This window comes from Lithobates pipiens, unplaced genomic scaffold, assembly GCF_037356315.1.
Source record: "Lithobates pipiens isolate NorthernLeopardFrog02 unplaced genomic scaffold, aLitPip1_a1.2 Scaffold_22, whole genome shotgun sequence".
NCBI classification, from domain to species: Eukaryota; Metazoa; Chordata; class Amphibia; order Anura; family Ranidae; genus Lithobates; species Lithobates pipiens.
In genome coordinates this window covers 318,789,598-318,815,775 of record NW_027507784.1, presented here as the reverse complement: position 1 = coordinate 318,815,775, position 26,178 = coordinate 318,789,598, and the positions used below count along the sequence as shown (strand labels likewise).

The 26,178-nt window shown below is 44.4% G+C and overlaps 1 protein-coding gene across 2 annotated transcripts in view; it reads left to right on the top strand.

Moving 5' to 3' along the window:
- Window positions 1–26,178, top strand: part of PPL (periplakin) — a 119,503-nt gene that overhangs the window by 59,167 nt on the left and 34,158 nt on the right. For both annotated transcript variants that reach the window (XM_077449459.1, XM_077449458.1), the window contains 6 exons: window positions 10,844–10,946; window positions 13,733–13,887; window positions 18,302–18,425; window positions 19,372–19,497; window positions 19,588–19,629; window positions 24,325–24,486. In XM_077449459.1, coding sequence (XP_077305585.1) covers window positions 10,844–10,946; window positions 13,733–13,887; window positions 18,302–18,425; window positions 19,372–19,497; window positions 19,588–19,629; window positions 24,325–24,486 — 712 coding nt within the window. The remainder of the gene's footprint in view (window positions 1–10,843; window positions 10,947–13,732; window positions 13,888–18,301; window positions 18,426–19,371; window positions 19,498–19,587; window positions 19,630–24,324; window positions 24,487–26,178) is intronic.

Below are 26,178 nucleotides of genomic sequence, written 5' to 3'. Positions count from 1 at the left end.
CGGTAATTCAGATAATTCCAAAATAACGAATTTGTCGTGAAACTAATTGCACATGTCTACGACCCATTAAGGTGAATAGGGCCACAGTGCAAGCGCCCCACAACTGTGTGTAATGCACGTGGTGGTGGCGTGCTAGTGCAGGGTTGAAGGTGTTAAAGCGGGCAGTGAGGAGGCGATACAACACACCTTTGCCGCCTGTCAAACTTTCTCTAAAGAGCGATCCACATGTGGATCGCTCTTCAGAGCTCAAAGAAAGTGTGAATGAGCCCTTGGGCTGTAGCAGGGGCTTGACCTGTGTCAGACATTTGTGAGCACAGCCAATAAATCCTAACTGTGCAGTTAGCTTCTAGCACTGCCCTTTAGTTAGAACCCCCCCCCTATATTTGGGGGTTCAGGTACAAAAATACTTGATCCTTGCAGGATTTAGACAAGCATCATGATGCACGCTGATGCAACACAATGCGCTCGGATGTGCATTATGTGCATCTTGGCATTCAATAGAAGGTGCATTACAAGGCGCATTGAGGATGCATTACTCCTCTCAATCGAAATGAACAATTTTTTAATCTGCTGCTAGCATTAGTACATAGATAGGAAAGTATATCATATTTACTTATTTTACAGCTCTTCAGCTGCATCTTGGTTTCTGGCCTAGGTCAAAATGATGTCATACATTCCAGGAGTCTTCAGGAGGGGAGGATGGGTTTTCTCAGCAAAGCACACCCTCCTGCCTGTATGCCTGAGCTAAGGGCAGATGGATTCTAGGAAGTAAATGCCACATGAATCATCTGCCCTTACTCAAGATGGCAGCAGCTAGAAATGCTAGGGGGGGGTGTTTCAATATAAAAAAATGAAGTGTTACTAAACCCAGGACCCTGCATTCACTATATCTGGTCTCCCACAGTACACAGAACATGGAAATGCAATAGTTTCAGTAAATATAAACGGCAAAATACATTTTCTCATCAGCAGTATATAGCAATCTTATGACTGCTATCAGTGTCTGGATAAAGCTTGTAGGAGGAGTTTTCATTCTCCTCAGACTGTCCTGTGAGGCTGCTTGACACCTGACCCTCTGTCTGGACAGTGCTGATTGGCCCTGTGCTGATCATATGCACCCTCCCAAGAAAAAAAAAAACTCTATAGCAATACACTTGACATGTGCACTGCTGAAAAATGTGTTAGTTTTTTGTTCTTTTTAGCGTTTTTCGGGTCATTCGTTCTGATCGCAATTCGAAAATGTGAAAAATAAGGAAAATGTGAAAATAAGGAAGAAAATTTGAAAGAACGAAATCCGAAAATTCTAAATAATAACTAACTAATAAAAAAAAAAATATAGGTATTGGAATTTCCTTTCACATTTGGCTGTTCGTGAACACGAATTTATCTGAACTTACAAATGATCCGAAATAACAAATGCCGTATCTAAACAAATGGAACAGAATTTTTTTTATAATAAATAATAAAACGTTTTTATTATTATTATTATTATTATTGTGATTATTATTATTATTATTGTGTTACGTTTCAGTAATTTGGATGCGGAATTCGTTATGTCGGATAATTCGTAGCTTTGGATAAAATCACAAACAGCTAAATTTGTAAGGAATTTCCAATACCTATAATTTAATAGTTATTATTTCAGATTTTCGGGTTTTTGGACTTCCAAATTTTCGCAAACATTTGTTAAATGGGTTTTCATTCATTTGGATGTTTCCGAATTTGTCAAACTGAGCATGTGCAGAGTGCCCCAAGGCTCTGTACTGTTAGGAAATGGATTGGGGACAGTGGAAGAAGGGGAGGATCAGAGAAGACTGGATCAATTTTACACACTGCGGAGGATTAACCCCTTAGGTTCCACAGTTAGTATAACAAGCACGCTTTACTGCATATACAGACTGATTTTACTGTTTGTTTAGTAACACTTTTTAAATAGAGTTTTCGGTTTGTGGTGCTCAGATCTAGTTTAGTTGAGTGTCTGCATGTAGGCAGGTCCCCCCCCCATCCTTTCCCACATCCCAAATGGCATTGCCAGGTCCTTACAATAGTTTTCCCAAGCAGCAAGCATTGCATTGTGGGATGCAGGGTGTGGCTATACTCTGACTTTCAGGAAGTCGCTGCTCATCTAGGAGAGTCAGGAGAAGCTGGGAATTCTGCAGATCTGGGCTGAGGAACAGTTGCTTGTATTAAGCCTCATACACAGGGTCGGACTATGTATAAACTTTCCCGTGGATTTCTGTACAAAGGGTGTCGGCCGTGAACTTGTATTGCATACACACGGCAGGACTTTTTCAGCCAACTTTCACCAAATCACGTGTTTTTTCTGCTCTTTACCGCCACCTTTGGTCAACTTCTGTATTGTTGTCTGATCTTTTGCATTGGTTCTGAGCATGTGTGTTTGTTTTTTGGTTTTCTGTACACACGATCAGACTTTGCTCCATTGGACTTATGTTGTCGAAAAGTTTGTCCGTTCGCACAGCCAACAAAAGTCTGATGAAAACCGAAAAAGTTTGTCCGATGGAGCGTACACACGGTCAGATGTTGCCTTAAAACAGCTAATTTGCATGTTTGTTGTCAAAAAGTCCGATCGTGTGTACGGGCCTTTAGCGGCTAATCCACATCGTGGATTTGTAGGGCAAAACCTGGCACCTAAAGCGTTAATACAGAGGGACACCAGAAGGGGGCGCCCTTCCAAACACTAGATAGGAAATACCCATTATAAAGGCCCTTTCCATGCATTATGAGTAGAGTTATCTGGTCTCTTGAAAGGACTCTTTCAAAAACAAGACCTGGATCTATAACGTTTAGCATTCCTGAGATATCGGTGTCAGCCAAGGTGTGATTTATAGAGTTTGGCTCATGCGGAGAGGTTTGCAAAGAACTTTGAACAAGAAACCCGAGTAGGCAGAATATGTGCCCCCAGGAATACACAATGTGCCATTTTGTTTTTTTCTGAATTTCTACCTAGACCCAAATGCCTGATGAATCCCTTTCAAAAGAGCAGCAGATGTTCAAGAATTCTGAGCTTTCAACCTTAAAGAGGAACTGCAGTCTGCTCACATAATTTGTAATAAAAACATCTTTGCCATTCTGAAGCTTCCCTCCTACCACTTTGTATATTTTATATATACTGTGATTCTGTACTTGCCAAATGTGCTGCAGAAATCTCCCTCCACCGAGTCTGGCTGCAGCCATTTTAACTGTGGGCAGCTGAATAGGGTTGCCACTTTTTTTTCTTCAAGCCAAACCTGAACACTTTAGTGGCACACAGCAATTTTATTTTTAAGGGGGAACGCCATGGACTCTGGTGTAAAAGGGAACTCTGATGAGAGGGGGTTTCTGCTCACCAAACCCCACTTACAATTCCCCCTTAAATCATGGTTCCGAAAACCCCTCCTTACCTCTGAGTCCGCAGAGCCCCCCTTACATCTGAGTCCGCAGAGCCCCCCTTACATCTGAGTCCGCAGAGCCCCCCTTACATCTGAGTCCGCAGAGCCCCCCTTACATCTGAGTCCGCAGATCCCCCCTTACATCTGAGTCCGCAGATCCCCCCTTAAATCTGAGTCCGCAGATCCCCCCTTAAATCTGAGTCCGCAGATCCCCCCTTAAATCTGAGTCCGCAGAGCCCCCCTTAAATCTGAGTCCGCAGAGCCCCCCTTAAATCTGAGTCTGCAGAGCCCCCCTTAAATCTGAGTCTGCAGAGCCCCCCTTAAATCTGAGTCCGCAGAGCCCCCCTTAAATCTGAGTCCGCAGAGCCCCCCTTAAATCTGAGTCCGCAGAGCCCCCCTTAAATCTGAGTCCGCAGAGCCCCCCTTAAATCTGAGTCCGCAGAGCCCCCCTTAAATCTGAGTCCGCAGAGCCCCCCCTTAAATCTGAGTCCGCAGAGCCCCCCCTTAAATCTGAGTCCGCAGAGCCCCCCCTTAAATCTGAGTCCGCAGAGCCCCCCCTTAAATCTGAGTCCGCAGAGCCCCCCCTTAAATCTGAGTCCGCAGAGCCCCCCCTTAAATCTGAGTCCGCAGAGCCCCCCTTAAATCTGAGTCCGCAGAGCCCCCCTTAAATCTGAGTCCGCAGAGCCCCCCTTAAATCTGAGTCCGCAGAGCCCCCCTTACGCCTGAGTCCCCCTTACCTTGATGTACTCGCTTGTTCGGAGGCAGGAGAGAGAAGGGAGGGGCGGGGCCTATGCACTTGGTGGTTATGGTACTTGATTAGTTGGGGAGCATAGGCATACCTCCCAACTTGCTGAGATGGGAATGAGGGACCCTTATAAGCAAAAGTATGTATAGAACACACCCCCTGCCAAGCCCCCTTACAAGCAGAATTCATATGCAAAAAATGACTGTTTGTTTTTTTTTTTTTTTGCACCACTACTATTCCATATATTGGCTTTTGAAATTTACAAATGCAACTTGGACACAACGTTTAACACTATGAAACCCTTTTTTGGTAGATAAATAGTGTATTTTATGATAGATATATACATCAGACCAAAGTGAGGGGAAAATGAGGAAGAATGAGGGACTTTGTTCCAAATCAGGGACAGTCCCTCGAAATCAGGGACAGTTGGGAGGTATGTATAGGTGTGTGCAACCCGGACAGCAGCGGGAATCTGCACCACACTGGGTGACTAGGGTGTGCCCGGGCATGCCTAAGTTGAGCGGGGGAGCACAGTCTGCTCTGAGTGGCCTGAAGCGTTTCACACCATTAAAGGCGCTTAATCATAGCTGTGACAGCTATGGTTAAACACCTTTAACGGTGTGAAACGCGTCAGTTTCATCATGACCTGTGACTTTGATGTATGGATTAAGCATATAATTATTCAATAAAGGCATTATACATTTTTTTCTGCTGATTTACTTTGGAGTGTGGCCATCCTTTTTCCATTTTCTGCCATTTGACTTTGCTGAGCTGGCACTCTTCATCTCCTACTACTAGGATGGTGTGAATAGAAGCGATACCACCTGGAGCGGTAATTAGTACCTTGGCCTGAAACCTGGACACATGATTCAAAACCCGGACTGTCCCAGTGAATCCAGGACGGGTGGCAACCCTACTAGGAACGCTGACTCTATCAGACTGACATCCAGCCATCAAGGCATTATGATATTTGTAAAACTCAGGGGTGGACTCATGGGGCCCCCGGGCAATAGGAGATTATGGGGCCCGCAGGCAATCGGAGATTATGGGGCCACACAGTATACACACACACAGTAACAATCACACAGTATACACATACATGTACACACAGTATACGCATGTTTCTATTGACTGAGAAGGTACTGGAGAGGTGGGGCAGCTATAATCTCAGGAGTTTTAGACCAAAAGTATGTCAGTAAGGGATATTTCAGAAACAGATTAAAAAAAAAATGATTTTTACATATTGTCCCTGGTTTTACTGAAGCTGGCAACCCTTATGGGGCCCCCGGGCAGTGCCCGAGTGGTCGAATGGTTAGTCCGCCCCTGGTAAAACTCCATCCCATCACTTGCATCAGGGCTGAGGGCTCTTGACAGAAGTTAATACGGGGTGCTGTGAAATTACAGTCAGGAACATATATGTACAGCCCCTCCCACCAGCCATGATCTGCATGCATTGCATAGAGAAGTGCAGAAACCCAGTACTGGTATCACTGGATCAAAACTAAGGCATGTAATGGAAAGGTTTTATTTTAAAATGTCATTAGCATGTGGATATGGAGGGTGGGTGGGGGTTGTTGGGGAGGAACCAGAGAAGGCATAATATAAGCAGATTAAATGTTGGCTTTAGCCAAAAAATAGATGACTTTCTTGCAACAAGATTACTCAGACCTGGAAGTAAAGGTGTCCCAGGAAGGGTATTTTTAGGATGTTTGGGCTCCACCCAGACGTGTATCTCTACTTCACCAGCCACAAGCTCAGGGCTTCATCCCAGGCTGGAGATGACATTATTCTGCGTAGGAGGATGAAGAGCTGTAATAGGGAGGGTGCAATTCAATTATTATTTCTGCATATCCTAATTCACTTGTTTACCGAGCTCAGGGCCAGCTGTGTAATCTGTCACTTTTTTTACTATTGGGGCATCTGGGAAAGTTAACCTTTTACCAGCCTGGGTGCAGAGATTGTGCCAACTACGGCAGAGCTTTGTCATTCTAAACCCAATCACCAGAATCTGGTATAAGCTTCAGCATATTAAAGTGGAGCTCCACCCAATACGAGAAGCTCTGCTTGTCTGGAAGAGCGGGCACCTGGTTCTGGTAGTCACACACTCCCACTTTTGGCTGAAGTCACCCAGAAGTCCGGTCCCCCCCTCCTCCTTTCCCAGCAGCCGTGCCGTTCACAAAGCGCAGCGCACTTCGCGCATGCGCAGAAGGGAACCAGATGTGAAGCCGCAAATCTTCGCTGCCGGTTTTGTAGCCGAGATGGCAGCGGCAGCACCCGAGAAACGATTTTGAAGAATTGGCTCGGGTGAGGACACCGCAGAATGCCTAGACAGGTAGGTGCCTTAATATTAAGTCAGCAGCTACAGCATTTGTAGCTGCTGACTTTTATTTTTTTTCTGAAGGAGCCTGGAGCTCAGCTTTCAGGACATTTGAAAAATAACTTTCAATACATTCTAATGCCTTGTTCACACAGTTGTACTCAAGCATACGCCCAAGCGAGGGCAGAGTTTGCCTGCAGACAGTCCTATTCATGTCAATTGGAATGCAGTGGCCCAGTTGTCTCCCGTGGGCTGGCTCTGTATCTGCAGTGTGTGGGTTACTCTGAGGTGGCACAGCCCAGTCCATGCATCACAGTGGTCACATGATTGGAAGCCGGTCCTGCAATCATATAGTGTCCGCCCCGTACTGCGCATGTGCAGTACGGGGCAGTCGAAACTTCTCCGAAGATGAACGGTGCGTGCGCCATGAGTGGAGGTGTTAGCCCCCCATCCAAGCGGACACAGGGTTGTGAAAATTAGAGGGCCCCTCGCAGGCTCACTTCGCTCGCCATGCTTCGGGCTTGGCCTCGCTGCGCTCGGCTCTTTTTATTCTAACTCTATGTCCACTTGGATGGCGGGGATAGAACCTGGACTCACAGTGCAGGCGCCGTTCATCCTCTGATATTTTCGGAATCTGTGTGCGCAGTACACAGCGGACACTATCCGATGGGGGACCATATTTGATAGGACACCGGCTACCAATCATTAGTCCCGGCCCAAGAGCTGTCTGTTTTACAGCTTGGCCTTTGCCCTGTGAGCGTGCTCTCAGCACATAAACATCATCTGCCCAGCCAGACCTAAGTGCAACATGTGGGCATTAATGCCCACCCTATGTGTTAGGTGGTCATTAAACTCACATGAAAGCACTGCAGTGGTGTAAACTAGGTTAATTGAAATACGTTCATTTTTCTTACATATTCCTTCGTTTTTTGGCATTTGAAAGCGCGATCGACTGAATCTGGTGTAAATAAGTCCTAAAGCTGAACTCCAGGCTAAGCAGGGCCGCTGATGAGGCAGTACCAGCCAGCCCTATTGTACTGAGCCCGGGCCCCATCCGTTCAAAATGGGGGGCCGGGCACCTGCTGAGCAGGATGACCAACTACTACTGCCTTACTGAAGACACTGATCCTCTTCTACTTCCTCTTGCAGCTCTGCTTGGCTTCTCCTCTGATCCGTCCCTCCAGCTGTTCTGTAGGGAGATCAGTTCTAGCATCCGTGCCCCCATCCCTCTGCTTTTTTGGGCTCCCCTGTGCGCCCCCTTTTCCCGGCAGCTTCCTTACTCTCTCCTGCAGGCAGCTGCTGTGGGCACACAAGGGGGTGTTTCAGAAAGGAGAGTGGGGGAAGGGGCTGGTAAATATGTCATATAATAATGATTTTAGTGAAAATAGAATTTTATATTTTCTAGGGGGTGGGGAGAGAGGAAGTGGGGCCCTGTCAGGTAGGCAGTATGGGGCCCCTTATTTCTAACAGCAGCCCTGGGGATAAGCAAATATTGCCTAAATACATTTATCATGTGTATTATTTTTGGAATCTTGGTGTGTTTTGTGTATTTCTATCAGATCTGTGCAGTAATCCAGTGTGAGACTTTTCCTCTGTGAAGGAGCTTCCTGTAATAAAGACCACTCACTGCTGATCTCTCTTCTTGTGCAGGGTGACTGGTCTTGGCTCTGCCCCTTCTGTCGTTTTTTGTTTTGCTGGCAGCCTGTAGTGGGTGGGGCCTGCTGTGTCCCTCCCACAACTCCCCAACATATGCTCTCTGCACAGGCAATGTACTGCACAGTGGTGATGTCACTGCTAATTTTACAAGCTAATATCTGGGTTTGCAAAGGTATTTGTTGCTCACAAAGAGGATATACTGTATATCCTTTGTGGGTCTTGAGGAATAATGAAAGTTTTTTTTTTTTTTTTTTTTTTATTTGTGCCTGGAGTTCAGCTTAAGCACTCTTATCCATTTTGGTTTTGTGGCTGGAGATGCAGCTATACCATCCATGCATTTGGCGCTGCCTGTAAGTAATCCTATTGCTATCAGCAAAAGTATGCAGGCTATCAGCAAAAGTATGCAGGCATAGGACACACCCCTTGCCACGCCCCCTTAAAGGAGAATTGTACAAAAAAACAAGATTGGTTAAACCCACAAGTGCTTTTTTTTTTTACCACTTCTATTTTTTTTATACTGGCTTTTAAAATTTACAAATGCAGAAATTTTGAATTTGGATGAAAGGTTTAGTGCTGGAAAACACTTTTTGAAAGAGGAAAAAGTGCATTTTATATACAACTATATAAATCGGACCAAAATGAGGGGCAAATGAGGAGGAATGAGGGACATTGCTCCAAATCAGGGACAGTCCCTCCAAATCAGGGACCGTTGGGAGCTATGCATATTGTATGTATTAGTCTTGACATGACAGAGGAGTGTGGGGTGAGAATTGTATACCAGAAATCACATGACAAGTGGGATGCTGGTAAAATAATCTATGTGACCGTATATATTGAATGAGTCCTGTTACATCTCACATGTCTGATGATTTAATAAGTCCTAATTGGGTTTCTATGGGGTAAAATGGTCAGAGGATGTACAACTGCCTTATATATGTGTATATTCCTGTAATGGACTCCGCAGAATAATCGCACTAAGCACAAGGAGAACATGCAAACACCATGCAGGTACTTTATTCTGGTCAGGATACAAACCAGGACCCCAGTGCTGCAAGGCAGAAGGCTAACCATTAAGCTACCATGCTGCCCATATGTATACATAGTCTGGTGCGTTGGACTCTACTGTAGAATGTGCTGGGGTGCATTGGCATCTGCTCTACTGTACAAGGAGTTGGGGTGCATTGGGCTCTACTGTACGAGTTGGGGTGCATTGGGCTCTACTGTACAATGAGTTGGGGTGCATTGGGCTCTACTGTACAATACATTGGGAGGCATTGAGCCTCCTAGGACCCCAGTGCTGCAAGGCAGAAGGCTAACCACTAAGCCACCATGCTGCCCATATGTGTACATAGTCCTGTGCGTTGGGCTCTACTGTACAATACATTGAGCCTCCTAGGACCCCAGTGCTGCAAGGCAGAAGGCTAACCATTAAGCCACCATGCTGCCCATATGTGTACATAGTCCTGTGCATTGGACCCTACTGTACAATGAGTTGGACTCTACTGTAAAATGTGTTGTGATGCATTGGCTCCTGCTGTACTGTACAATGTGTAGGGCTGTATTGTACAATGCTTTGGGAGGTGTTGGGTTCTACTGTACAATGTGTTAGGTTGTACTGTAATTGTGATACTTTTGGCTCTACCGTTTGTTGCGTTTTAGGCTATATTGTACAGTGCGCTGAGGTGCATGGAGCTGTACTGTACATTGCTTCAGGATGCATTTGGCTCCTACCATTTTTTGCATTGGAATCCTTTAAGCTTTACTGTATGATACGTTGGGCTCCATTGTACAATGTGTTTGGGACGTGTTGGTCTCTTCTGTACAACACATTAGGTGCTACTGTACAATGTTGAGGTACCTTAGGCGCTACTGTACAATGCGTTGAGGAGAGTTGGACTCTACTATACCATACCATACGTTGGTGTGTGTGTTGGCCTCTACTATACAATGTATTGGGTTCTACTTTACAATGCACTGTGATATACTATACAATAGGTTGGAGTGCATTGGGATCAACTGTACAATAAACTGGGGGTTCCATTCACAATGAATGGCACTGCACATGGAGCAGGTGCTTTGCTGTGCATTAACGTGCCATTTAGTGCATGCTGCCACAACACACAAGTGTGAATGGGCTCTAAAGGTAATTTGTCCATGAAACATGAAACTTTTTCTATAGAGTATGTGTGTGTGTGTGTGTGTGTGTGTGTGTGTGTGTGTGTGTGTGTGTGTGTGTGTGTGTGTGTGTATATATATATATATGTATATGTATATGTGTATATATATATATATATATATATATATATATATATATATATATATATATATATATATATATATATATATAATATAATGTGTCCAGAGCTGTTCTTTAGCAGAAGAGTCCGCATATACACCGTGCGTTCCAAGATGGCCAGGCCTAAGCATTCAATACAATGACAGTGGTGCTTGTAGTGTACAGATTGGGGCATTGCTGACACACACGCACTGTTATCTAGCCTGATCCCCTGGCTGCAGCACACACATAGTTTGGAAAGTAATACAAAAGGCTGGGTGAGTCACCAGCTAATGAGCTGGCATGGATCCAGTCTGAGCTCCCCCTTGGCATCCACACGGCTCTGTCAGCCCAGGGGTGGGAAGCAGAGGGGTGGGAGAACATCGAAAGCTGTGTGATTGCTGAGCTCTGAGCATGTTGTGCCTGGCTGACTTTGGGTCTCCTTCTCTCCCCTCTTACAGGGTCTCCTCCAACAAGGAACTATCCGAGCTCATCGACCGGCTGCAGAAAAATGCCGACCAAGTGGAGCGATATATTGTGGACACCGACGCCAAGCTGCAGAAGGTAACTGACACCCTAAAAATCCTTGGAGGAGAGGGTGGGGGGGGGGGGCTGTGAGTGACCAGCAACATGCAGGCGCTTATATGCATCAACTTCACCCTGCTTGGTGCTTATATGACATCAGAAAGAGCAATGATGTCATCTTTCTACCCTGCCGTCACACCTGGGGCTGGGAATCCCAGGAGGGCGTGAATAACAACATAAATAAGAGTAGAACAAAACTGTAGCAGTAACACTAAAAAAAAGTCGTTCACAGAGCCCACCAGTATGGCCAACCTACCATAAATATCACATACGTTGATAAATTATGTTAATCCTTTTTTTTTATTATTATTTATACCAACAAACGGTGCACAAAAATATAAACAACATTGAATTAAAAAAAAAAAATGAATCTGTATTCTACCCCAAAATAAAGCAAATAATAATGATAAATAGGAGTAGCCTAAATAAAATTGTAAAAATAAACAAAAACAACACCAACATCTAAAAAACATAAACACAAAAGTTAAAAATTTTGTAAAAATAAAATAAATAATGATAATAATAAAACACAACATTTCAAATGATTCACATATTATTATAAATATAATACATTTTTATAAAATATTTATAAATAAAAATCTATAAAATGTATATTCTTATAACCCAAAAAAATTGCAAAAATTAAGAAATATAAAATCTTTCTCATAACTAATGAATAATTAAGTTTATGATCATAACCAATATCTGCATAAAATGAAAAATTATATCTATTTGGTTATTGTGGGTAACCACTCCATTTTTCTTTGCCCCACATCAATCTACTACTTTGAACTCCCCCGTCCTCATCGGTTGTCGCCTCTATACACCTCCCATGAAGATAATCACGATTTTCTATACTTCTTTCTAAATCCCTTTATTATCTAGAAGTGTTTAATGTTAGCATGCCTTTTGGTTTACTTAAAGGGGCAGCCCTGACAAAACTGATATTTCAGATTAGGTGTGGTAAATCACATACCAATTTCTTTTATCTCTTGAAGTCTCCCATAGAAAGGCTTCTGCACATTCTCAATTCCACCCACCTGGATAAGCCATTGTAGAGGGTCTCCTGGTCCCTGTTGGATCTTCCTTTGACTTGATATTCTAAAGAATGCAGCAGGAGAAGTAAGACTCCAATATAGGGGAAATGGAGTCGGTAACTATAAAAGGGAAAGCTGGAATACTTAACATAGCCAGTTGGTGTTTTGCGTTTACTGACAGTAAAGAAATACTATCTTTTTGAAGTGGAGAAACCCTTTAATAAAGTGATGGAAAGCCCTTTGCTCCACCCCATTAGAAAAGCCTGTGTATATTCTTATTCTGGGTTCAGGACTTGAGTATATGGTCCCTTTTACAGAAAGCTTCCAGGCAAGCATCCCCAAAAGCTGGTATAAAACCCAGTTTGCCTAGAAAGAGGTGGCAATAATGACATTTCTGGTAGATGCTGAAGAGTTAAATCAATTTCTAACCCTAGTCTTACCCCTCCCTGTAACCATGAACCATGCCTGTAATCCTAACACTAATCTTCCAAGTAACCCTAACATAAACTCCCCATAACACTAACCCTTCCTGGAACCTTAATACTATTCTTCCCTGTAACCCTAACAGAAATCCTACCGGTACTTCTACCACAATTTTTCCATGTAACCCTAACATTAACCCCCATAACCCTAACCCTACTCTTCCCTGTAACCCTAACTCTCCTTGTAACCCTAATGCCGCGTACACACGATTGGATTTTCTGACGGGAAATGTTGGATGTGAGCTTCTTGGCTGAAAGTTCGACTGTGTGTAAGCTCCATCGAACATTTGTTGTCACACTTTCCATCAACAAATGTTGGCTAGCAACTTCTCAAGTTTTCCGCCAACAAAACTTTGTTCAAGGACTTTCCAATCATGTGTACACAAGTACGTCGCACAAAAAGTCCACGCATGCTCGGAATCAAGTATGAGCCAAAAGCGCTCGGTCTTGTAAAACTAGTGCTCGTAATGGAGATAGCACATGACTATTGAACTTCCTTTTTATCGGCTCGTCGCACGTCTTGTATTTCGCCACGTTCCCACATTCGTAATTGTTGGTCAACATTTGTGTGACCGTGTGTATGCAAGACAAGTTGGAACCAACAACCTTCAAACAAAAATCCATGGTTTTATTGGAATGTCCAATCGTGTGTATGGGGCATAACGCTCCCTGTAAAAAATGCTCCCTCTAGTGGCCATGTGAGATCTGCAGTCCTTCCCATGGATGGCTGAGATTAGTCAGATCAGGGAACACTCCTCCTTAGCTGCATTATTTTATGGGGGGTTTTTTTTCCAAAGAGAAAAAGGTAACTTATTTATAGCAAAAGTAAAGAATAAATGATCAAATAGAGAAAAAGAAAAAACAAAACAAAAGAACACAAGGCTTTGTGCACGTTTTTTTGCCATAGGAACACATGCAGTAAGGTGGGAAAATACCCATTCTGTGCATTGAAATTCTGCAGTGCCATTTATTCTTACCAGCACCCCAACGCAGCTTGTGTACTTGGGTATTTGGTATATACTTGGGTGTATTTGGGTCTGCTACCCTTTAACCAATCTAATTAAAATGTGTGCATTTTCCCAAGCTGCATTTCAATTGGTTACTGGGAGGCACCACAGACCGTTCCTAGTAAAAGCCTTTTTATCATTTTGATCCATCACGATTAGATCAGAAAACCATTAATGTCCCACCAACGTGGATTGTATGAATCTGTTCACAAGTTAATCCCTTTTTGTCTTCCCTGCAGGATGTGGACAGGATTGTCTCTTCCCAGCCTGTAATGCACAGGGACCCCACCCTCCAGAACATCGGGGAGTCGGAGAAGCTCGTTGTGGTGCTGGAAACGGATGCCCTGCTGGCTCGCCATCTCAGTCACCCGCAGGCAGAGATGATCCAGGAGGAGTGAGTGCTTCCCATGCCATCTATTCTGGATCTATACAAATGACTGGTGCTCTTTAAATGGACAGGAGTCTGACATGTTGAGTCACTTGTTGGCTTCATTAGGGGCTCCAGCATTGAGGTCGCCTCCTTGACTCTTTTCCCATAGACCTTTTCGGTGTTTCCATTCTCTCCATAATATAACAATTTTAAAGTCCAACAGGGAAGGCGGAGCCTTGTGTAATGGTGGGTGTACCTGGGAACACGCCACTGGCATTTGCAGGAAGCATGGTGGACATCTACCCAAAATAGCAGGTTGGGTTGGAATGACCCATTTAAAGCTTTGGATAGAGCAGGGAATGGTTAAAACATCATCCGTTTTTTACCAAATTTGGGAGGTTTTGCTTTCTCTGTTGTAGAAAAAAGCGTTCCCACCTCATATCCTGAATGGAGAAAATCCAGCATCATCTAGCCCTCCCCAGCTTGACTGTCCCTGGCTCGCCCTGTTCATATATTGTATCAGTTCATTCAATCATGGAGACCCAGAATCACATGCAAATGCAACCTACCTGAATACTCCCACACCTCCAGACTGATATCCACTCATCAAGGCATTGATTGCATGACTTCTCCCGAGATCCAGCCCAATGCTTCCATCAGGACTGAGAGCTCTTGAGAAGAGTAATGAGGCACGATGCTGTGATGTTTTTAGGAACTATGTACAGCACCCTGCCAGCCCCTCCTACCAGCAATGATCTTTCTGCATTGCATAGAGAAGCGTAGAAACCCAGTGATGAGGTCACCTGGGCTAAATAAAGTATCTACTGAAAATACAAAAAAGTTCTATAAAAATATCATTAATGTCTTGAAAGGAGGAACCAGAGAAGGTAAAATTATAAGCAGATTAAACTGCAGCTTTAACTTCTATCACATTTCAGTTCTGCCTGTGTCCCCCGTTTGGTAGATCCCCTCACACTTCCTGTTCTGTAGATAGTGGTTGCTTGGACATGAATCAAAAGAATATTCTCCTCTGGAGATACAGATATCCTAACAAATATGACAAGGTCCTATTCCCATGCTTCAGTCTTCTCCCCTCATGTCAGCCGCCATGAAGGCGTCTCTGCGGTAAACTGTCAGATGAAGCCCCTCTCAGACTTCTAAAGCCGGTTTCCACTTTTTACATTTATGAGGGTCAAAGTTGAGCCGATTAGGAATCCCGATGACATAAATAGAGCTCACAGGGACACTTTATCCCTGGCAGGTGGTCGGGCAGAGTAGCCAGTCAGTCGTGTTCCTATATAGGACGAGGAGCCTCTCATTCACTAGATGCATTTATAGGGAAGAAATATACAGAAACGACTTTTAGGTGGACCTTTTTGGTAACTGTAAAAGCAGGAAAAAATTCCTGACATGTCACAATATACAGTAAAAAAATAATTTTCTAGAAAATATCCACCTTTTATCATTAAAAAGCTCTCCTTGAACGTCAGGGCATGACTAGTGTGCCCATTATGAGGGATTCTCTCCCTCCCTGTGACAAGTTCCCAGGTCTAAACACATGTTGTGCCATTTTGAGGGGTTTCCACTATCAATGAGCTGGATTTCTGGGTCTGCATACCTTTTATGCCCATTATGAGGGGCTTACACTATTCCATGGCGGAGTTCCCTGGCCTGTATACCTGCTGTGCCCATTATTGGGGGCTCCCACTATCCCTGTGCTGAGTTTCTAGATCTGCCAACTTGCTGTGCCAATTTTGAGGTGTTCTCACTATCCCTGAGCTCAGTTTCCACATCTGCCCACACTTTACGCAGCTTTTGACCACCAACATTCCCCAGGGCCCGCCCACTGGCCGTCCCCATCCTATGTCCTCCTTCTTCTCCACTCCCATGTCCTCTTCCTCCTCCACTCCCATGTCCTCTTCCTCCTCCACTCCCATGTCCTATTCCTCCTCCACTCCCATGTCCACTCCCATGTCCTCTTTCTCTTCCACTCCCATTTCCTCTTCCTTGGACATCCCTGGTCTCTCTGGGAAGCTCAGTGACATCACTGACTCCGCCCTCTTACAGACTTCCTCAGGAGTGGTCCTGAGCAGGAGGAAATTAGGTGTCTGCGGTTCAAGCAATTATAGCTTTAATATACATCATACATAGCACCCCTCAGCACAGAATAAGAACATGTCTATAGGTGCAGCTTGTTTACTTCAGTCGATTTTATTTATTTTTGCTATCTTCAGTACTTATGACAGATGGTTATCTGGCAGCATGCAAGCCAAGAACAAACAAAATACACTGTGCTTCCAGCATGGCTGATCAGAGCCATATGCAAAACAAAAAGGAAAAACAGCAACACGTATAAGAGATTTGCATTGTAGATTAGGAACAATATGAGCGGAGTCTAAACAAAATAGATGAGGAAACTGACAGCTGATGACTTAATATTGCATCTGTTTATCTTCCAGTTGCTGTAAATTGACAGTTTTAGGATACAGAGAGACACAGGATGACTGCATGTCTATTGCAAGAAATCTACTTGTAAAAAGTAGTGCTCCACCCAACATATAGCATTCATGGACAGAAATAAAATTTTCATAGGTCATCCCAGAAATCCGCTGCACCACTGGTCAGTGTGGGGAAGACCGAGTTCACTATGGTGTAGTCTGATGATACTATGCCCATAAACAGGGCTACATGAAACGGCAATAACAACTCATCAGGGGCTCCAATTCCTCCCTTTTATTTTCTTTTTTTTTTTTAAATATTGGCTTTGCATACACTTTGAATTTGTTTTGGTAGTGTAGTGATACTGAGTGTGCTGAGAATGGTCATAAGACTCTCTGCAGCCCGAGTAACTTCTTTTTCGGACTGCAGAATGGCAGACTGGGGGAGCCAAGTGTATACATTACCCTGTTTTAGGTGCAGGGAAAACGATTGTGATAGAAATAAGAGGAATTGCTTTTGCTGACTTACCATTGTACACACTCTTTGAGCCCCTCAACTGAAAAAAATCATAGAGCTGATCAGGTCTGATTCCTGATCTAAGCGTTTGTTCTGGTTCATTGTTGTTCCGTCATATCCGACTCTTCGTGACCTCATAGACATAGACCATAGCGCGCCAGGCTTTTCTGTCCTCCACTGCCTCCCGGAGCTTGCTCAAAGTGGTTGTAAACCCTTACAAACCACTTTGACCTACAGGTAAGCCTAGATTAAGGCTTACCTGTAGGTCCAAGAAATATCTCCTAAACCTATATGGTTTAGGAGATATTTGCCGAAAGACAGGCACCGCTTTTTCAGTAGACAGCAGCGCGCAGGAGCACTGAGCGTGCCGCAGTCAACGGCGATATGCCGCGAGTGTCGGCTCCCGTGCGCATGCGCTGGAGTGACATCATCGCGGCTCCGATGAATGACAGCGCCGGAACAGCGAGACCCACCAAGAAGATGGAGGCTCCGGACTACAGAGGACAGCGGTGACTTCGCTGGCTCCTGTGTCAGGTAAGTGACACATAATGGGCTACTATGCGATGCATAGTAGTCCATTATGCTTTACCTTTGCAGGGAATCAAAGAGGAAGTAAACCCATCAGGGTTTACTTCCTCTTTATCTTCATTGTTTTGATGATGCTATCGATCCATCTTGCTTTCTGTCATCCTCTTCTCGGTTTTACTTCCATGTTTCCCAGCATCACGGTCTTTTCCAACGAGTCTCTTCACATTAGGTGGCCAAAGCATCCTAGTTTCAGAGTCAGGATCTGTCCTTCCAGTGCATATTCAGGGTTGACTTCCTTCGGGATTGACTGGTTTGATCTTCTTGCCGTCCAAGGGACTTTCAAGAGTCTTCTCCAACACCACAGTTGAAAAGTATCAATTTCTTACGGTCCAACTTTCACAGCCATAGGATACTACTGGGAAATACCATAGCTTTGACAATACGACACTTTGTCGGTAGAGTGATGTCTCTGCTTTTTATAATGTTTTCTAGGTTTGCCATTGCTTTCCTCCCAAGAAGCAAGTGTCTCTTAATTTCATGGCTACAGTCACTGTCTGTCATGATCTTGGAGCCTAGGAAGATAAAATCTGTCACTGTTTCCATTTCTTCTCCTTCTATTTGCCAAGGAGTGATGGGACCGGTTGCCATTGATCTGAGTCATTACAACCAAGCAAATAGCATTTTCATGAAAGGGTCAGCACTGTATTCCTCTCCAGGCCAAGAACTATGCAATCGGCATACTATAGCACATTAGTTTAAAAAAGATAGAGGATGTATGAAAGTACAGATTCTTGTGTGCACAGATTAGGACCCTTGCTATAATATGGCCTGCCTATGCACTGCATCATGATGGTTTCACCAGTAGACTATGGACACCCCACCTTAAACTTAAGACTCTGTTTTTGTGTGTTCTGTTCTGTGGTACCCCTAGTGACTGTCAATTGTTCCCCATTAGCATCCGGCAGCTGAAAGAACGTCTTGCCAGCCAGAGACAGAAGCATGATCAGGTCTACAATCAGAAGTTTACCTCCGTAGAGGCCCCAAAAGTAAACTGGAGCAAAGTCATAGACGACAAGATGGTAAGAAGCATGCGGTATACCACCAGTCACCAGTATTAGGCTATGTTAATCTGGGTGGCAGGTTCTTTAACCTTTCTTTTTTTTTTTTTTTTTGTATTCGAAGCAGCGACTGGGAAGGGGCAGACTGTCCATTGAGCCACTCGGGCACTGCCTGAGATTATAGCTGCCCCACCTCTCCAGTACCTTCTCAGCCAATAGAAACATGTCTGTGTATACTGTGCGATTGTCTACTGTGTGGCCCCATAATCTCGTATTGCCTGGGGGCGCCATAATCTCGTATTGCCTGGGGGCCCCATAATCTCGTATTGCCCGGGGGCCCCATGAGCTGTCAGTCCGCCCCTGGAACTGGGAATGCAAAAAGGAAAGCTGGAAAAAACAGAATTGTATGAAGTCCAGATTTCATTTTGTTCAGACTCAAAAAAGCCAACCTGTTTCAGGGGTTTGTTGGCCCTTCATCAGGGCCTGGTACTATTAACTAAAATGTGTACTGGACTGTTAAAATTTTAGTTTGTCTGATGATCATTCCAGAGCCTGCATCTGACTACTCGGGATTTTTCCAATTTCTGCACCGGTACACACTTTGTTTGAAAGAGTAACACTTGATGAAAGGAGGACCCTATGAACCCCCAAAACATGTTTTTCTTATGACATGGGTCTGATTAAAATTGAATCTTGACTTTATATGTTCTGTTTCTGGTGCTTTCCTCCTTGCATACCCAGTCCCTGCTCAAGCAAAATATCAACCTTCCGCCACCATTTTTGGAAGTGCTGCCTATGAAGAAACATTCCCTCTACACTGCTTAAAGGCTTAAAGCAGGACTTTAAATACACTTTTTTTATTATTTCTGCCTCCCTCTCCCACTCTGCAATAATAGCTTTTTTTTTATTATTATTTTACAAAATTTCCTGTTTGTACATATCATATTCTTCTTGTATTTTACCACAGGAGCAACTCAGTGGTACTAGCTTTGCCCCCGACTTAAGCAACCTGGATCAGCAGATTAAGGAGCACAACATGTTTCACAATGAGGTCAAGGCCTTGGGAGACCACATTAACAAAGACGGCGACAAGGTGGGCATGATTATGGCGAGGCTTCCACGTTAATGTAGGTGCATGTCCATGTGCAACTGATCACACTAACTGCTTTTATCTTCCCGGCAGGACTACATCAGCGGACTACAAGTCAAATATCAGAAACTCTTGGTAAGAACCAATTGTTTTGTGCCATTTTGACATTTAATTGCCACTGGTCATTTCTCTTTCTAGCACATAGTCATTACCTTCCAGTGTCCCCAGTCAAGGATCCTGGTTGTCACTGATCATACCAGTTGACTGCTAAAACTAGTACCAGGAACCACTCTATGCCTCTTTATTTGCACTAGTGATTTCGTTTTAATACCATTGACCAGGTTCCTGTATTACCACTAATGAAGTTACACTATACGGCCCAAAGTTTGGCGACACTTTACCATCACACTTAGTGGCAAGGAAAAGTAGATGAACCCTTTGGAATTAACTGGTTTTCTGCAGTAAATTTGCCATAAAATGTGATCTGATCCTCACCTAAGTCACAACAATAGACCAACACAATGTGGTTAAGCTGATAACACTCAATTCTAAATTCTTTTGATTTTATTGAACACACCCATTAAACATTCACAGTGCTGGAGGAAAAAAGTAAGTGAACCCTTGGAATTAATAGGTGGTGGAACCCTTTTGGCAGCAATATCTTCAAGCAACCACTTTAGAAACTCTGGATTAGACCTTCAACCTCCTTCAAGAGGAAATTCTGACTATTCCTCTACAAAACTGCTTTAGCTCAGACACATTTGTAGGATGTCTGGTGTGAATGGCTCTCTTGAGGTCATGCTACAGCATCTCTGTGGGGTTAAGGTCCAGGCTCTTACTGCACCACTCCAAAAGATGTACTTTCTTCTTCTGCAGCGGTTTGTGGATTTACCTGATGTTTAGACTGCATCAACCAACTTCTATTTAACTTTAGCTGGCAGACAGCCACCCTGATATTATCCTGTAGAATTTTTTGATAACCCTACACTAGACCAGTTTCTTGCACCCCCCCCCCCCCCAAAAAAAATAAAAAATAAAGGCTGAAAATACATTCTATGCAGGGATGCTTTCTTACCCCCTTGCCAACGTTCAAGATTAGGGGTTAGAAGACTGACTGGGGAGCTGGGAAGAAGTAATGTTGCGCACAGCATAGTTTGCGCAGCACCTCATTGGCTGCATACCTCTTGTTCACAGAATGGCAAATGTTTGTTGGAGACGTCTTCATCTCCAGCTAACATCATCCAGTCCTGCAGCAGTATGTGGGACATTGGCGGACCAGCAACCGTGGCTGTGCCCTAGGCACTGCCTAGTTTGCATAGCGGTTGCACCAGCCCTGGTGCACAGCAATGTTTTTTTTTTCTGGAGAGCAGCGCCTTCTTCTGTCTCTTTGTTCTGCCATGGACACCCTGCCTGTTCTAAGACTTACTTATAGTAAACTTATGAACAGGGATGTTTGCCAGTTCCAGTGATGTATTCAAGCCTTTAGCTGTTATTCTGTGATTCTTCATTATCTTATTAAGGATTCTGTGTTGTGCATTGCGAGTCATCATGGCTGGGTGCCCGCTTCTAGGAAGAGTAGCCACAGTATTAAACAGTCTCGATTTATAGACAATTGGTCTAACTGTCAACTGATGGATGCCTAAACATTTAAGATTGCTATGTATCCCTTTCAAGCCTAATGCAGATGAACTACTCTTGATCATATGTGTTCAGAGCTCCTTTTTGCGAGACATTGTTTATATCAGCTGATGCTTCTTATGAACAGCAGTCTTAAAATGTTTGCGTGCCCTTTATCAATCAAAGCAGCTCTAAACCACACCTCCCAACTCATTTCCTTATTTGGACTCTAGGTGTGCAAACGTCTGACTCCAAATACCTTTTGCTGAAGTAATTTGTGTGTGGTGCACTTACTTTTTCCTCTAGTACTGTGAATGTTTAATGGGTTTTTTCAATAAAGACCTGAGAATTTAGGATTGTGTGTTATCAGCTTAAGCACATTAAGTTTGTCTATTGCTGTGACTAAGACCCCATGCACACTATTCGATTTTCTGCAGATTTTTGTCTTCAGATTTACCAAAACCATGTAGTGCAAGGGCCTGCCTGATTGCATACAAATTGAAACTCTTAAGGTTTGACCTCCATATTGTATGGTTTTGGTAAATCTGAAGACAAAAATCTGCACAAAATCGAATAGTGTGTATGGAGTCTTAGGCCGCGTACACACGGGCGGACTGTTCGCCCAACAATCCGCTCGTGTGTGGGCTTCAGCGGACTGTTTCAGCGGACAGTCTGACGAACAAAGTCTTACGGAATTTCCGTAAGACAGTCCGTCCAAACTTGGTTTCAGCGGACAGTCCGCTCGTGTGTAGGCTAGTTCGACAGACTAAGTTTGGCGCATGCTCAGAAAGGATTTACACGGCGAAGGTTGCATTGCAGTGTATTGGACGTCGAATTTCTCGTCCCGTCGTACGTGCCGTTCACGTCATCGCGCACGCTTTCAGCGGACTGTCTGCTCATCGTGTGTGGTCAAGTCCGTTCATGCAAATTTTGAACGGACTGTTTGTCGGATTGTTTGACGAACTTAGTTGGGCGAACAGTCCGCCCGTGTGTACGCGGCCTGAGGTGAGGCTCAGATCACATTTTCTGGCAAATTACTGCAGAAACCAGGTAATTCTAAGGGGTTCACATACTCTTTCTGGCTACTGTATAGGAGTTTGTTAGATATCCCATTTCAAAGCCATAGGCATTGGCCCTCTAGTTGCATCTTGGCACAGCATCCACTCTTCTGAAATGGCTTTCCATATAAGAGTGTGTCTGTGGGAATTTGTGTCATCAAGCCAAGTAAGCATTTTTGAGGTTAGGACAAAAGGAACAAAAGAAGGGCCTCTAAGTGTAGACTGTAACAAAGATTAATAAAATCACAAGTAGAACACCTCGCATGCGATAGGAGACTAGAAGGCTCATCAATATAGAAGTCTCCATAGAGGATCGCCACTGCACGGTGGTAAGAGCTGGAGGGAACCTGATGCACAGCCGCTGGTGTGAACAACACACATGCAATGGGAAACTAGAAGGCTCATCAGTATGGAGGTCCCCATAGGAGGGGTCACCACTGCCCAGTGGTAGGTCACTGAGCTGATCGTGTGTTCCACGGCGCACTCCAGCCCTTGTTCCCCATTACAGATGGGTTTGGCTGGCTTCCTCATCCATGCCAGCAGGCTGTGCATGGGGCTCCCTCCAGCACCTACCACCAGGCAGTGGGGACCTCCCCCCCCACCCTCATGGGGACCTCCATATTGATGAGCCTTCCAGTTTCCCATTGCATGCGAGTTGTCCACGCCAGCGGCTGTGCATCGGGTTCTCTCCAGCTCCTACCACCGTGCAGTGGCGATCCCCTATGGGGATTTCTATACAGATGAGCCTTCTAGTCTCCTATCACTTGTGAGTTGTTCTACTTGTGATTTTATTAAACTTTGTTACAGTCTACACTTAGAAGTGTTTCTCTTGTTCTTTTTGCTATCACAAATCCAGAGTCTGTTTCTGCTCCTGAGAAAAAGCTAGTCCTGGTGTATGGACTATATTGAATTTTAACCCTTTCAGTATGGTTCTGAACCTTGGACTTTAAGCATTGAACTTGTTTTATCCCCTCATCACGGTTCTCCCGAACTTTGGACTTTACGCTTTTTTTTTTTCTTTTAACCATATCTTATCCATCAATCGTACCTTGGGTATCCTATGTGCCTATTCTTTCTTTTTCACATTTTTGAGGTTAGGTACTGAGGTTGAGTGAGAATACTTGTCTCACAATTGGTGTTCCAAAAAGGGTTTATGATGCTGCGTACACACAACTGGACTTTCTGGCAGACTAGGTCCGAAGGGATTAGTCCATCAGACAATCCAATCATATGTGGGCTAGTCCGATCGTTTTTCCAGAAAAAAAAATGCAAGGGACCTAGAAATAGCACATGTTTCAAATCTATCCGACGGACTCAATTCCGACAGAATCAGGAAAACTGTTCGTCTGTGTGCTGTGCCAATGGACCAAATACGACGCAAGGGAAGCTATTGGCTACTGGCTATTGAACTTCCTTGTTTAGTCCCACTTACATCATCAAGTTCCAAACGGACGGACTTACGAACGGACTTAGTCCGTTCATGTGTGGCCAAGTCCGTTCGTTCATAAAGTCCATCCGAACGCCACCGAAAGTCCGTCGGGAGGACCATCGGACCTAGTCTGACGGAAAGTCCGGTCGTGTGTGCGCGGCATTAGAGTTGGAAAGGCCACTTGAGTTTCTCCACCTCAAAATCACCAAAACCATGTCTTTAAGGACCTGGCTTTGTGCACAGGGACACAGGCAAGCTAGAGTAGGAAAGTGCCTTTCCAAACTGTTACCACAAGGTTGGAAAAAAAACTATTGTTTAAAATGTCTTTAGCTGTAGCATTAACAGTACCTTTCACTGGAAACACCTGAACTCCATCATTTGGCGGTGTGTCCACCTACCTTTGCCCATATTTTGTACTTTGGAGCTTTTGGATAGCACTCTTCATTGCCACTTGTTGTCCATTGTTAATATCACCCGATACCTCTCTTCACCGTCACTAAGTTTTCCACTTTTTTGGGGTGAACAAAGTTTCCTCATTGCCATTCTTTATGCCTTCCTAATACCATAGTTCATGCATCTTCTTGCCTCTAGGCTTTAAGTACATTCATTGTACTTTGATGTGTCTGGGGGAAATCATACTATTACTAATTGTATCTCTAGTCCTTCAGAACCTCCTGTGTTCTCATACTTGGCTCCATAGTGACAGTCTTCCATTTTATGCCACAGGGTACATCCCAGAAGCGCCAACGAGATTTAAACATCCTGCAGGATTACATGCAACGCTGCACCAATGAGCTTTACTGGCTGGACCAACAAGAGAAGGAACGCATGGAGTATGACTGGAGCGACCGCAACACTGACTACATCAGCCGCAGGAGGCAATACGAGGTAGGTTGGGAGATCATACTGTGATTTAAAACTTTCCAGTGTCTGAAAGGATTTTCTATGCCTATTTTGTGTGGATGTGTTGTGTATAACCATGTCTTTTTTAAAGGATCAGTTCACCTCAAGCCTATATCGCAGTTTATGGCCGATGCTGGAAATGGAATTTAAATAACTTGGCATTACATAGTTACATAGTAGGTGAGGTTGAAAAAAGACACAAGTCCGTCAAGTCCAACCTATGTGTGTGATTATATGTCAGTGTAGTGCACTACCCCCTTGGGGGCTGCTGAGTTAGTTCCTCGGCCAATCACCACCACTGCCATACACACCACCATCCATAGACATTGAGACAGTCAAGATTAGGATCTTAACTGCTTAAGGACTGCCTCGCGCCGATATACGTCAGCAGAATGGCACGGCTGGGCACAATCACATACCTGTACGTGATTCTTTAAGTGCCCAGCCGTGGGTCGGGAGCGCGCCGCCGGCCCGATCCTGAGCACCGTGGCCGCGGGTCGCCGCTGGTGTCCCGCGATCGGGTCACAGAGCTGAAGAATGAGGAGAGGTCTGTGTAAACAAACCTCTCCCCGTACGTCCTAGTGTGGCTGTCACCGATCGTCTGTTCCCTTTTATAGGGAAGGACGATTAGTGATGTCACATGCCAGGCCACGCCCCCCTACAATAAAAAAACCACAAAACGTCATACATAACCCCTACACTGCCCCCTAGTGGTTAACTCCTTCACTGCCAGTGTCATTTACACAGGAATCAGTGCATTTAAATAGCACTGATTGCTGTATAAATGACAATGGTCCCAAAAATGTGTCAAAAATGTCTGATGTGTCCGCCATAATGTCGCAGTCACAATAAAAATCGCTGATCACCGCCATTACTAGTAAAAAAATAAATATTAATAAAAATGCTATAAAACTATCCCCTATTTTGTAAACACTATAACTTTTGCACAAACCAATCAATAATCAATAATCGCTAATTGCAATTTTTTTTTTTTTTTTTTACCAAAAAATATGTAGAAGAGTACGTATCGGCCTCTGAATAACTCTTCACCCGTAGGCCCTTCTTCTTTAGAACACTTCTATATCACCAGTCATACTTGATTCTCTACCTCCCCCAGTTCACTGCTACGTCCATCTGTACAGCACTTCCAAGTTAAACAAAAGAAATCACTCTGAATAATCCCCTTTGCCTGACTGATTAGAGTTCCTTGGGTGTTGAACCTAGAGCCACAGGCCATTACCACCGATTTCCATGACTCACGTTCTAGCATCCCTTCAGTCTTTTGAAAGTACTGTTTCCCTGGACTTCCTCTCACTTTTCCTCCCAATCAACATTCCATGTTCCACTCACAGAAAGTCAATCTCCCAGTCTTCTTCATCCGCTTTGTTCCTACTTCCTGATGACTTCTCCATCCCTCCTCTCCGCGTGGCGTGTCCCCCCCCCCCCCCCCCGGCTACACCAGCGATTCCATGCTCTCTTCCTCTCTTGCCAAACTCCTCCCTCGGAGCATGTGACCCCAGCTTATATGGGAGGACTGCCTCTGCCGAGGCAAATTGATTGGTCGGAGCTCTCCACATGAGCTTCCTGCCACTCAGGTCTCAAGTCCTGCCCCCTCTTCCAGAACAATTCCACTAAAAGCAGGGGAGGCATCCTTTGAACCAGAGCACAGATGGCCAC